The sequence below is a fragment of the Carassius auratus genome, chromosome 23, assembly GCF_003368295.1.
Source record: "Carassius auratus strain Wakin chromosome 23, ASM336829v1, whole genome shotgun sequence".
Taxonomy (NCBI): domain Eukaryota; kingdom Metazoa; phylum Chordata; class Actinopteri; order Cypriniformes; family Cyprinidae; genus Carassius; species Carassius auratus.
In genome coordinates, this window is record NC_039265.1 from 11,594,663 (window position 1) to 11,609,325 (window position 14,663).

The following is a 14,663-nucleotide window of genomic DNA, read 5'->3' on the forward strand; positions in this document are numbered from 1 at the left end:
TCACCAAGGATGCCTTAAGTTGATCAATCATAAAGTTGTTTAATGTTATAAAAGGTTTGGATTTCAAATAAAAGCTGTTCTTTTACATTTTTATTCATCAAAGAATCCTGAAAAAATAGCCACAAAAAATATTAAGCCACAAAGATGGTTTACACTGTTTATTGTTGTGCTGCTTAATACTTTTTTGGAAACCGTGATCGATAGATAGATAGATAGATAGATAGATAGATAGATAGATAGATAGATAGATAGATAGATAGATAGATAGATGGATAGATGGCATTATTTATGTTGTAACATCAACAAAGTGACCTTTGTGCTCTGTCTTATAGGAAACACTGAACTGCTTCGCCCCTTCAGACTCGAAAGACACCATCCAAGAGTGACGACACAAAAAAAGCTGTGTAACGCCCGTTTTCTCCAGACATGATTCAGTTGTTGACGCTGTTCACATGTTCTGCCCAAAATCAGCACATGTGAACAGTGCTTTGTAACATTAACAGCGCCGGCGACGCCTCATCCATCTACAAGCGCTTGGAAGTACGGTAAAATCACAACACGCAACAATTAATGCAGGGAAGATTCACTCGCACTGTTTGACTGCAGATTGAAAGCTCATGGGACCAATTACAGCACAGATTGACTGATGGAAGGGGCGTGGCTTTTGCTAGTTAAGCTGATTAGAATATTTAAAGACACAGCACACTGAATTTTGACTTGATTTTTGATTGTCGTAGCATCTGTTTTGTGCTCTTTTCTTCATACTGCCTCAGTACTGACTGAATTTGATTGGATATTGTGTAAATATTTGTATAAATATGATTTTAGATGTTAATTTTCTGTGATGTTCTTGCTGTCGTTATATTCTCAAGTATTTTACATGTATAACATTCTGCCTTCTGGTTTTGATGATTGTGCAGAATGTCATATCAAATTTTATGAATGTCTTGCGGTCGTATGATGTCATAGGTATGTTATGCTGTTCGAGGAAACTCGTTTCAGTCTTTAACAAATGTATCCTTTCACTGTTTCCTTAAATACACACACAGAATCATTAATTATACAGTTATCTTTTCAGTGGTTTTTCAATGGATCTGCAAGAGCGTTTAATGCTACTGAGATTATTGATACTCATACTGTTATTAGTTATCATTAATTATAGATTACCGATTACTATTATAGATTACTGTTTAATGATTCAGTGTTATTAAGCATGCTTTTATCTGGCATCAGATCTGGAAGGATGTTTTTAAAGGGTATTTTTAATTGTTTTGTAACTATAATTTGAGTAAAAGTTGTCAGATTTGTACACGTCTGACTTTAATACACACATAGTATGTTGAATGTTATGAATATGATGGCTCAATTGCTCTTGCTTCTTGCATCTTGGTTATTCCATTTGAATGCAAAGATGAGTGTGATTATATGATCGGACATGATCAGGTCTGTAAGTGCCTTTTGTTTCGCAACCAAAGTATAACCAAATCAAAGCCTAAAAAATACAACCGATCTCTGTGTGTGCAGATAAAAAAAAAAAAACTAATTTACCTCGGAGCCAAGTCCTTTATTTTAATGTAATGTGTTACAGAAAATACATTTTGTGTTCTGGTTTCATTGCATCACAGTATCTATAGCACTGTTGTAGTTATAAATATAAATATATCTGTCATGCTAATGTATTGAGAAACATTTTGTGATCTAATAAAATCACTCTGTGATGCAAGTACACTATTTTTGTTTTTGTCTTTTAAATGGCAATTGAACTGTTATTTTACTACGATTGATATACTGCACTAATATATGATACCCTCAACAAATATATATAAATATATGTATATATATGTAATATATATGTATTGAAAAGTCGCAATTTTACGCAAAAATCGAATATTGTCAGTTATTAGGTCATGTTTTCTCAAACTGAGATAAACACCAGTCTCCCTTCTTTGCAGAGTGCAATATATCCGCTCAACCAATCACAACGCACCATTCCACGCACTGTAAAAAGTAACAGCCAATCACAGCACACCATTCCACGTAATGTAAACAGTAACAGCCAATCACAACGCACCATTCCATGCACTGTAAACAGTAACAGCCAATCACAATGCACCATTCCACGCACTGTAAACGGTAACAGCCAATCACAACGCACCATTCCACCCACTGTAAAAAGTAACAGCCAATCACAGCACACCATTCCACGTAATGTAAACAGTAACAGCCAATCACAACACACCATTCCATGCACTGTAAACAGTAACAGCCAATCACAGCGCACCATTCCACGCACTGTAAACAGTAACAGCCAATCACAGCGCACCATTCCACGTAATGTAAACAGTAACAGCCAATCACAATGCACCATTCCATGCACTGTAAACAGTAACAGCCAATCACAATGCACCATTCCATGCACTGTAAACAGTAACAGCCAATCACAATGCACCATTCCACGCACTGTAAACGGTAACAGCCAATCACAACGCACCATTCCACCCACTGTAAAAAGTAACAGCCAATCACAGCACACCATTCCACGTAATGTAAACAGTAACAGCCAATCACAACACACCATTCCATGCACTGTAAACAATAACAGCCAATCACAATGCACCATTCCATGCACTGTAAACAGTAACAGCCAATCACAACGCACCATTCCACGCACTGTAAAAAGTAACAGCCAATCACAGCACACCATTCCATGTAATGTAAACAGGAACAGCCAATCACAACGCACCATTCCATGCACTGTAAACAGTAACAGCCAATCACAATGCACCATTCCATGCACTGTAAACAGTAACAGCCAAACAAAACGCACCATTCCATACACTGTAAACAGTAACAGCCAATCACAACGCACCATTCCACCCACTGTAAAAAGTAACAGCCAATCACAACGCACCATTCCATGCACTGTAAACAGTAACAGCCAATCACAACGCACCATTCCACCCACTGTAAAAAGTAACAGCCAATCACAACGCACCATTCCATACACTGTAAACGGTAACAGCCAATCACAGCCACCTTTCCATGCACTGTAAACGGTAACAGCCAATCACAACGCACCATTCCACCCACTGTAAAAAGTAACAGCCAATCACAATGCACCATTCCATGCACTGTAAACGGTAACAGCCAAACACAACGCACCATTCCATGCACTGTAAACAGTAACAGCCAATCACAGCCACCATTCCATGCACTGTAAACAGTAACAGCCAATCACAGCACACCATTCCATGCACTGTAAACGGTAACAACCAATCACAACGCACCATTCCACCCACTGTAAAAAGTAACAGCCAATTTATTCTGATGCATTTAATACACAGAGCCATAGATCACTGAAAAGCTACACTATATTGATACATTAGATGAAGCACATTCGATTATGAACGTGATATTGTTTAGCTTGTCAGTGTTAGTGTTTTTATTAGTGCTATTTATGTTTTTGTTGATACAGCACATAGCACTAGTCAACTAAATGAATGTAAAATAGCAAAGATGAATGCACTTTTGCAAGTTGAATGTAAGGAAAATGTCATTTTGGAATTTCTGTGCTCTAATCTGATTAATGTTGTTCACGTTCTTGTTCATGATGAATTTTTTTCTATTGCTGTAATTAATTTATAGTGTAACAAGATGACCCATTGAATTCATTTTGGAAGCGATGACTAATGGATGTATTTTTAGTCCAGTATATATTGATTATGATATAATATAATTACTATTGACCAAGTTCAGACGCTGTCATATGTGGATCAACCCACTGTAATGTATTTTCAACAGTTTCAATATGAAAAATTACTTTCATATTGATTCAATGGATTTATTGCATTTTGAGAAAAAAAAGTGTCAATGATTTATTGCATTTTAGGAAAAACATTTTTTTATAATAAATCTTTTAAAATCAAAATCTGGATTAAAATTTTTTATGTTATTATAACCTAAAGATGGTATGTGAAAGTTTGAAACAGAAAATATTTGTTTTCATCTTGCCCCTTTTATTGGTAAAGAAATGTTTTTAATCAAATTAATCAAAATTGATTACATTTTGGAACCAGATTCTTCATATAAATATTTTTAAGTCATTTTTTTATGGTTTTAGTTACCTATAATAATTATTGCCTGTAATTATATACAAGCTTTTTTAAATCGATAAATAGATATGTTTTTCTAATTATTAATTCATTTTTGTTTAATATAGCCAAGCATTTTTGGTGAAAATAATAGAAAAGTCACTGAAAAGAAAGTGAATTTAATATTTTTATTTTATTTTGATGCTGTTGTTGTTGTTGTTATTTTGGCTGTGGTCAATGGCTGGTTGACGTTGTGGAACGATTTATGTTTTAATTTCCTTCGTAGTGGCCACAAACAGTTCTGGTTCAGACTGGTCTGCCATGATGAGGATAGAGAGGGTTGTTTGACCTTCACAGACACAATCCTGGACAGTTTTGTTCCCAAAGCTCCAGAAGATAACTAATGTTTCCTTTTTTGTAGAAGATTTGTCGCTTTTGTCCTCAAATAACATCAAGTGAGCCACTTATATTCTTAATACTGTTTTAAGAAGAGATAAATGGATGGAAAATAAATATTGTAATTTAGTTTTTGGCTGTACTCGATTAGAGGATGTTGAATTCCTGAGAAAAATATACCAGATTGCCGTTTCTTGTATATTTGATACAATCAAGACTTAACGAGGTTGCAAACATATAAAAAATGTTGCACATTTCATCTCTACAGTAAATCCCTGAAAACATGGGGATGGAAAGGATTGGTCAGGGATGAACGACAGAAACTGTGACATCATGTCTTTAAATGGCACTCCACCCGCAACAGATGGAGAAACGTTTGTCTTTCTTAAGGGTGAGCATGATTTCACCAAGTACATCATGTTCCTGGATCAGCATCCTAATTTATCCTGGAACAACATTCCAATTAACCAATCAGAACTGAGGAATAACTTTTCAGGAAATATCTGTTTTAGGCTTATGATTAGGGTTAGGTGCGTGTACACTCCTGATAATCAGATATGATTTCTCTCAGATTTTAGGACTAAATGATGGGTAAGGTTAGGTTTAGTGGTAGGGATTGGGTTAAGTCCGATAATGTTGATCCAGGAACATGTCTTACTTGGCAAAATCACAGCAACCCTTTCTTAAGAGTGTTTTGTCACGTCCTTACTCGCCTGACCTCAGATGCCTGCTTGTCTTATCTTTATTGAAGACATTATTGTTAAAATAATAATCATATCAGAGGTTTTGTGTAGACTGGAAATATGTTGTGCTTCTGTTAGAAGAACTGTTTGCAACGAAAAAGTCCTCTGTATCGCCAGGATCCCTTCTGTGAATCCTAAGTGTCTCAATGACAAACGATAACAGAAATGTTTAGGCTGTTGCAAATAAAATAAAACTTTCCTCAATTGCTATAAAGCCGTATATATTGACAGTTTTGATCGAGTTGCTCTCATCTTCTCCTAGTATTATTTTAACATCTCGTCTATGTAGATATGACTAAGAGAATGAAGGCACGATAATTCACATACAGACATTAAAGAAGCATGTATGGGCTTGCTTTAATGATATGTTACAAAACCTTTACCAGTAGCAATTGCTTTCAAAGAAAAAACTAAGTATTTAAAAGAAATAAAATCTTTAAACATTTCTGTTTTTTATGTTTACAGTTTCTGGGAAACCCTCTATATAACATATAATGCATTCTGTGTGTGTGTGTGTGTGTGTGTGTGTGTGTGTGTGTGTGTGAGTGTGTGAGACCTGTACAGACGCACTGAAGGCAGGCGGAGCTCGTGACCACAGTGGGCTTCTGTTAAAAGCATTTTGCGCGAAACTCAGTGTTTGTTTTGGTGACGGACAGTAGTTCGTGAACATGGCGCTTGTTTGGAGGAAAATACTCATACTTCTGTTTGTGCACTTCGTCGGTGAGTAACTTTTAAATTTAGCATTAAATGTCTACGCGACAAAACTGGATCGTACTGGATTTATTGACGCATATAATCAACAAACGCTCGATGTGGCACTTCGTCATTTGACGTAGCGCCGCTATTCCAGCCAAGTGAAAATATTTTATTTACAAACATAATGTTTGAATTAAAGACGATATATTTTACTGTTTATGTGTTTAAATGGCTTTAACCAGCCTGATGTCTAGTTTGATGGGCACCAGGCTGGATCATTTAATTCTAATAATCCTGTATTTCTAAGCTTTTTTCCATCAATATTCAGTGCTACTGGCTGATGCATGCTGTGGATTCATACTATAGGCATAACGTTAAACATCAAGTTCATAGCTATATCCCAACATGATGGAGTAGGTTTCTTATTCATACCATTATTATTTTCTTTAACCACACGTTTAAAATAGATTTCCCACCACCTGAAGTCAAACTTATAATATCCTGAAGTTACAGGTCAAAGATACTGCACTGTTTACATTTTTACAGACTATCATCATATTGGTACAGTAATTACTGAAGTGGGTTAATTGCAAGCATATGTTATTTTTAGTATGACTGCCAACATGCATACTAATGAACAAAACTGTTGAAGAAATTGATATAACTGCATTCTTGTTCACCGTTATTTTTGTTGTTGAGCTGTGCTTTAAAACTTTCCATTTCAGTGTCTCAAAGACGAGTTCTCCTTCGATGTGGTGAACCAAAAAAATATCCCGACAAGCAGGTGCTTGAAAAATATCTCCAAAAAGTAGAGTTCAATGATGGAGAACGAGTGATGTATAAATGTGTCCCGGGTTACGAAACATCAGCAGGAAGTCGAACATCTTTTTGTGTGCAAGGACAATGGCAAACCTTGAACATGAAATGCCAAAGTAAGCTGCATCTGTTTATCTGTCTCTAAAATATCTCTTTTAATCGTTCTTTATTCTCCACATTTTCATATTTTCTCATTTATTCTCTCAGAGAAGAAGTGCAATGCACTTGGTGAAATAGAAAATGGGCGATACAATCAAGGAGGGCGATCATTTGGTGATAAAGCCATTGCTGTGTGTAATGAAGGGTATTTGAAACATTTTTCCTTTTTTTTTTTTGTCTAAAGTCCATAAATTGGTCCAAACATTGTCCATTGATAATAAATAGAAAAGGAAGAATAAATGTAGAGTTGCTTGTCTTTGTCTTTTATTGTTGTAGATCTCTACTTAACTGTTTACTAAAGCATGCCAATAATGTGTCCCTTTCACAATATTAAAGTCTTTTTTACCCATTATTTTTCTCATGCAGATATATTTTGAAAGGAGAAAGAGTCCGTATGTGCACAGAAAAAGGTTGGAATGGGACGGACCCTATTTGTGAGGGTGAGTTTAACCCTTTATCATGTTAAAATCATCACAAAGATTTATCTTAGATTTATTATAACACTCCAAAGTTTGTAATGGTCATGCTCATCAAAATACAAAATACTGTGCAAAAGTGTAATGCAGTAGCCGTTTCGACAGACTCTTACAGTGTATTAGATGTTAAGGATGGCGGTAAATCCCTCTTAAGGTACTTTTCTAAGATTTGTTGAAAACAAACTGGCTCTGCAGCTAAATGTTGCCCTCTCGTGTTGGATTCTTGTAACTGATCATCAGAAATCATGATTTTGGCACAATCTTTTTTTTTTGGTTTAGTGTCAAAGATCATCTGTTCTGCACCTGCTGTGGCAAACAGACAGATACAAGCTGGAGAAAGGACACAGTATGCACCCCAAGACACTGTAAACATCATCTGCAGTGAGGGATTTGATCTGATTGGCTTGCCACAGATCACATGTGGAAGAGATGGCCAATGGCAAGACTTGCCTGTGTGCTCAAAAGGTATTTCATACTGTTTTCACACTTGGTTTGAATGCTTAGTCTGAACCTGATTTCAGCTGCACTTCTTCATCCAGTGATGCATTTCAACAGATACAAAGAGTTAAAGGGATACTCCACCCCAAAATGAAAATGACCCCATGTCGTTCCAAACCTGTAAAATCTTTGTTCGCCTTCGGAACACAATTTAAGATATTTTGTTTGAAAACCGGCAGGCTTGTGACTGTCCCATAGACTGCCAAGTAAAATACACTGTCATTGTCCAGAAAAGTATAAAAGACATCGTCAGAATAATCCATCTGCCATCAGTGGTTCAACCAAGTCAATGTTGTGAAGCAACGAAAATACTCATCTTCAAACATATCTCTTTACAGGTATCCCCCTTCTTTTAATTGTGATGATTTTGGCTCACATAAAAAAAAAAAAAAATTGCCAAAGAATACTTCATAAGACCAATAAAAATAAAACATTTAGTGAATTGTTGGCTTTCTGGAAAGTATATTAATCTATTAATACTCAATATTTGCTAGGGGCTCCTTTGCTTTAATTACTGCCTCAATTCGGCGTGGCATGGAGGTGATCAGTTTGTGGCACTGCTGAGGTGGTCTGGAAGCCCAGGTTTCTTTGACAGTGGTCTTCAGCTCATCTGCATTGTTTGGTCTCATGTTTCTCATCTTCCTCTTGACAATAGCCATAGATTCTCTCTGGGGTTCAGGTCTGGTGAGTCTGCTGACCAGTCAAGCACACCAACACCATGGTCATTTAACCAACTTTTGGTGCTTTTGGCAGTGTGGGCAGGTGCAAACTCCTGCTTGAAAATCAGCATCTTCAAAAAGCTGCTCAGCAGAAGGAAGCATGAAGTGCTCCAAAATTACTTGGTAAACGGATGCAGTGACTTTGGTTTGCAAAAAACACAATGGACACCACAACACCAACAGATTACATTGCACCCCAAATCATCACAGACTGTGGAGACTTAAAGCTGCAGTAGGTAACTTTTTTAATAACGGTTAATAAACAGAACTGCTTGCGTCTTGCGGAAGAACATCGTAGCCGGAACTACTTCTCTCTGTTTATGTCTATGAAGAATCACAAAGGTACTGGGTTACTCCGCCGCGGTACCCCCGAAGCAATCTAAAATAGTCCGAATATAAACACTTATTATAGGTGCACCCTAGTGATTCATGACAAGCTAAAAACACGGTTTGGAAAATGGATTCATGGTTTACTCGCTTATTATATACATTTTTCTACATTTTGAACACAAACAAAGTTACGGACCGCAGCTCTGATTGGTTGTTTTTTACCGGGAGCGATGGAGTTTCTGCAAATGGCAATAGGACACTGGGAGGAGCCAGAGGAGCTTGATTTTTTCACAGATTATCTGTCTCATATTCTACTGTCAGGACATCATGACAGGTTTAACAAATATGTAAAAAATATATTTTTACAAAAGTTACCTACTGCAGCTTTAACACTGGACTTCAAGCAACTTGGGCTATGAGCTTCTCCAGCCTTCCTCCAGACTCTGGGACCTTGGATTCCAAATGAAATACAAAATCTACTACCATCTGAAAAGAGGACTTTGGTCCATTAGGCAACAGTCCAGTTCTTCTTCTCCTTAGCCCAGGTAAGACACCTCTGACGTTGTCTGTGGTTCAGGAGTGGCTTAACAAGAGGAATACGACAACTGTATCCAAATTCCTTGACACGTCTGTATGCCTTGACCCCAGCCTCAGTGCATTCCTTGTGAAGTTCACTCAAATTCTTGAATCAATTTTGCTTGACAATCGTCATAAGTCTTCGGTTCTCTCGGTTGGTTGTGCATCTTTCTCTTCCACACTTTTTTGTTCAACTTTCTGTTAACATGCTTGGATACACCACTCTGTGAACAGCCAGTTTTTTGGCAATACACTTCTGTGACTTTGCCTTTGCAGGTGTTTTGAGTTGATTAGCTGATTGGCATGTCATCACATTCTAATTTGTTGAGATTGTGAATTGGTGGGTTTTTGTTAAATGTGAGCCAAAATCCCCACAAAAAGAACCAAAGACTTACACTACTTCAGTCTGTGTGCATTTAATTTATTTAATCCATGAGTTTCACCGTTTGAATTGAATTACTGAAATAAATGAACTTTTCCTCCACATTCTAATTCATTGAGAAGCACCTGTATATGTCACCTGCAATGAAGGATTCATCGGATCTTTATCACACAAAAGTTGATCTTCTTCAATATTGTGGATACCGGGTCATTGCAACCTGATACCATTAACACCTTCAAAATTTCATCCTGATGAAGTAGAACATGTTGCCAATCAAATTCATGAACCATCCAAATTGGAACTTTTAAACCTTAAATGTCGCATAAAGACATGCTTAAGCTAGGAATGCTTGCATGCATGCATATGAATGCTAATTGTGTTTTTCACTGCAAATAAAAGCAATATGTTCTACTCCTGTTCATTATCAGTGATCACCTGTTCAGCACCTGCTGTGGCAAACGGGAGGATAAGACCTGAATCTAGGGTGTACAAACCCAAAGACACTGTAGACATCACCTGTAGTGAGGGATTTGATCTGATTGGCCAAGCACAGGTCACATGTGGACCAGACTGCCAATGGCAGGCCTTGCCTGAATGTCGCCCAAAAAGGATTACAGGTACGTTAAAAGTAAATTAAAACTCCTTAGTGAGTGAGCATTAGGACCTACTGCTCCTGCTATTACTGTGCTATTACTATTACTCTATCATAAACCGAACGCATCATTCTGTATGTGCATTTTCAGTTAATATGCAGCGATCCAAAACAAGGAATGCAATCACCAAAAATTTGCTTCAAGAATCTGCCACAATACTGAAGTGATATAATAGCTAGAACACCCTGAGCAAATACAAGTTAACATGTTCCTCTTATCTGCAAGATATATCGGGATAATTTTTTCATATTGGGCTGATATGTACATTTAAAGCCATTATCGGCCGATTCTAATATCGGCCCCATAATATTGTGCATCCCTACTTTGAACATATCTTTTTAAACGCACTTTACTTTAATCTCTCAAAATGGCACCCAAAAGGAGCCAAAGTTTGATTGTTAGTACAGATGATGTTTTCTGAATCGTAGTATCACATTAAAGCTGATAATCTTCAATATTGTGAATACTGAGTAATGCTAACCTGGTAACATTAACACCTTCAAAATTTCATCCTGATGAAGAAGACCATGTTCCTAAACAAATTCATGAACCCTCCAAATTGGTAAAACTACAAATAAAAGCATAAAGAACATGTTCTACTCCTGTTCATTATCAGTGATCACCTGTTCAGCACCTGCTGTGGCAAACGGGAGGATAAGACCTGAATCTAGGGTGTACAAACCTAAAGACACTGTAGATATCACCTGTAGTGAGGGATTTGATCTGATTGGCCCAGCGCATGTCACATGTGGACCAGACAGCCAATGGCAGGCCTTGCCTGAGTGTCGCCCAAAAAGGATTACAGGTACGTTAAAAGTCTCTGTGTGTATGTATGTATAGTCTCAGAAATAAATATGGTACTTTTGCATATTGAATGCAGCTTGGTTCTCTCACAGATAAATGTGGTCCACCTCCATCATACCCTCATGCTTTCCCCAGAGATGGGTCCTCCATGCGGAGAGAGTATCCGTCAGGTGCTAGCATTCGCTACAAATGCAGTATAGGATACGGGCGGGTCAGAGGAATGACCGTTATACGCTGCCAGAACGGCCAGTGGACAGACCTGCCGCTCCGATGTGAAAGTACGCCATAAGAATTTTAACTTAGTTTGCTCTCACTTTCTATACTGAAGAATCAAATGATTATTAGTTGTGGAGAGAGCAACAATAAATTTTTTTCTTCTTTTATTTAGTAATCATTTAATTATAGAATGCATTGAATAATATATTCATTTATCACGTATGTGACCATGGACCACAAAACCAGTCATAAAGGTAAATTTTTTTACATTGAAATTTGAAATAGCTGAATATATAAGGTTTCCATTGATGTATGGTTTGTGTAATGACGACTTGATAGCTAGGACTGTAACTGTAGCTGGTTGGGAACAAGTGACCACTGTGGTGCATGGTAAGAATGCAATTGGATGCTGTAAATCTCTTCGATTGGTTTATTAACAGTCAGCAGAGGATTATCTGTCTTCATGTATGTACAGTATGTCTGTGGTTCTACAATAAACAATAAAAGAAAGAAAATATCAGCATACAATTAAACAACAGTGCTGACATGATTCAATTAGCAAAGCTAATAAATTGTAATTATTATACATTTCCCTTTAAGTAGCTTTAGCTGCTTATACATATCAAATAACCAAATAAAATACCAGGTAACACATTATCTTCTTATCGAATTAAAGAACAACCTTAATACTGCTAGTTATCAATACTATCAACCCAAAAAACATAGTTCTCTACTTCTCAACCATAATTACACTCTAATAATAACTATACAGTGTCAAGTGAGAACACACATAAACACAATATTAATATAAAACTAATATTTGGCCGAGATACAGCTATTTGAAATCTGAATAGTGGAATCTGTGGATGCAAAAAAATCTAAATATTGAGAAAATTGCCTTTAAAGTTGTTTAAATGAAGTTGTTAGCGATGTGTATTACTAATCAAAAATTAAGTATTGATATATTTACAGTTGAACATTTACAAAACATCTTCATGGACATTTACTTGATATCCTACTGATTTTTGGAATAAAAGAAAAATCAAATAATTTCATCATTGATTAATTTTTATTATATTACCTGGTTTTATCTTGTTATTTTCCTTGCTCCTGTGATGCTTGCACTGCAAAAAAAAAAGTTCTTTCTCAGTATTTCTATCTTGTTTTTCAGTACCAAAAATTCTGGAATCAAGATATATTTACTTGAGAAAAAACTTGAGATATTAAGTCTTTTGTTTTCAAAGAGAGAGAGAGAGAGAGAGAGATCAAACTTAAATATATATAAATATATAATATATATATATATATATATATATATATATATATATATATATATATATATATACACACAAATGTGGTCAGAAAAAATAAATATTTAATTCAATGTTTTTAATTCTTTTAAGTGTTTTGATAAATTTTTCAGAAAAATACCTAATATAAACTTATTTTGCTTCTCAAGTAAATGTATCTTGATTAAAGAATGTTTACTGTAGATATTTGTACTGAAAAACAAGACTTCCTCAAGTACTGAGAAAGAAAAAATCATTTTTGAAGTGTGCTATTGCTTAACCTTATGATTTTGTGGTTTTAAAGGGATATTTGTCTTCTAGAGTTAAAGATAAGAGAGAATATCTGTTTTCAAGGTTATTATTAACAGCACAAGATGATGTGAAGCCGTACACTGTTTTCTGTTGTGTTGGAAGAATCTAACCCTTCATTTATATCAAAAGGAAAGAAATGTGGATCTGCTGGAGAGATTTCCAATGGCCAGTTTGAGTATACAGGCGTTTCATTTGGAGATACAGCTACCGCCGTCTGTGATGAAGGGTGAGATACAGCAGCCGTTATAATACTAGTGCAATATCAGTTCTGTTTTTAGATGTAAATAAGTTTGTTTCTTAATCAGATTTTGAGAAATGTAGCATTGCATCACTTGCTCACCAATGAATCCTCTGCGGTGAATGGGTGCCATCAGAATGAGAGTCCAAACAGCTGATAATAACATCACAATAATCCCAAGTGATCCACACCACTCCAGTCCATCAGTTAATGTCGTGAGAAGTCAAAAGCTCTGTCTTGAGGGATCTGCTTCTTACAAACATGCAGTTTTTCACTTCACAAGATATTAATTGATAGATTGGAGTTGTTTGATTTGGGGAACCAAAATGGTTCCTCTATGGCACCACCGTGAAACCCCTATTTTTTTTTTTTTTAAATGTAATGGTGTTAGACATTCATCCAATTTTATTTATTTATTTTTATCTTTTATAATGGCTCTCGATAGGTATGAGCTGATCGGCTCAAAAGTGCAGACCTGCAGGGATGGAGGCTGGGACGGAAGGAGACCTGTGTGTGAACGTATGAATGTTTTTTTGATATTTCTTTCCATGTTTTTGTTGATGCTGTATAGCTTGATTTCAAATATTGCAAACCAATTGCCTATGGATATATCTTACTGCTGTACACAGACGCTGCAGCCTACACCAGTCTCATAGATGGATGATACATGTGTGTTTTGCAGCTGTGCACTGTCCTCCACCTCCAGAGGTCAAGAGCGCTGAGATGATTGACCCCATATATGACCATGTTCCCTTCGGTCACGTGTTGACCTATCTCTGCCGTTCTGGAGCTCTGATCGGTGAGAGAGAGATTTACTGCACCAAGAGCGGCACCTGGAGCGCTCCTCCTCCTGTGTGCAAAGGTACATATATAAAAAGTGGTCACTGAATATTGACCATAAGATATATGTCAGACATGAATGCATAAATGAATTGACACACTATTTGTTGTGTTTTTTAGACATTATCTGTCCTAACCCACGTGTGCCAGGTGGATCAAGAATGAGGGGCTATAGGGCGGTCTATAGACTTGGGAACTCTGTGACAATCGCCTGCAATCCTGGTTCAAGGCTTATAGGGCAGAGTTTTGTCACCTGTGGCTTAGATGGGCAATGGATTCCAAAACTTCCACAATGTGTGTAGAAATCTGCACATGGAGCAATGCAACAAACAAATATTCAGCTGAAAGAATCAATACACCTGGCTGTCTCAAAGTCATAATTAAGCTTATTTCTGTTCACTGTATTTCATTAAAAGGAGCAGAGAACTA

General features: G+C 36.6%; 2 protein-coding genes across 4 annotated transcripts in view; both read left to right on the top strand.

Annotated features, from left to right (window-relative positions):
- LOC113041311 (6-phosphofructo-2-kinase/fructose-2,6-bisphosphatase 2-like) overlaps nt 1–1,726 on the top strand; it is a 16,998-nt gene extending 15,272 nt beyond the window's left edge. For both annotated transcript variants that reach the window (XM_026199777.1, XM_026199776.1), the window contains exon 16: nt 333–1,726. In XM_026199777.1, the coding sequence (XP_026055562.1) occupies nt 333–386 (54 nt within the window). In that variant the 3' untranslated portion in view covers nt 387–1,726. The remainder of the gene's footprint in view (nt 1–332) is intronic.
- A 4,040-nt stretch (nt 1,727–5,766) lies between these two features.
- LOC113041310 (complement receptor type 2-like) lies at nt 5,767–14,663 on the top strand. Of its 2 annotated transcripts, XM_026199774.1 has the most exons (12): nt 5,767–5,950; nt 6,652–6,858; nt 6,950–7,046; nt 7,268–7,341; nt 7,657–7,842; nt 10,311–10,499; nt 11,152–11,340; nt 11,432–11,617; nt 13,286–13,382; nt 13,840–13,913; nt 14,077–14,256; nt 14,355–14,663. In XM_026199774.1, exons 1-12 carry the CDS (start codon nt 5,899–5,901, stop codon nt 14,534–14,536), a joined length of 1,713 nt encoding a protein of 570 aa, XP_026055559.1. In that variant the 5' UTR covers nt 5,767–5,898; the 3' UTR covers nt 14,537–14,663. The 2 variants fall into 2 exon arrangements, with proteins under 2 accessions (XP_026055559.1, XP_026055560.1); XM_026199775.1 differs by lacking the exon at nt 11,152–11,340.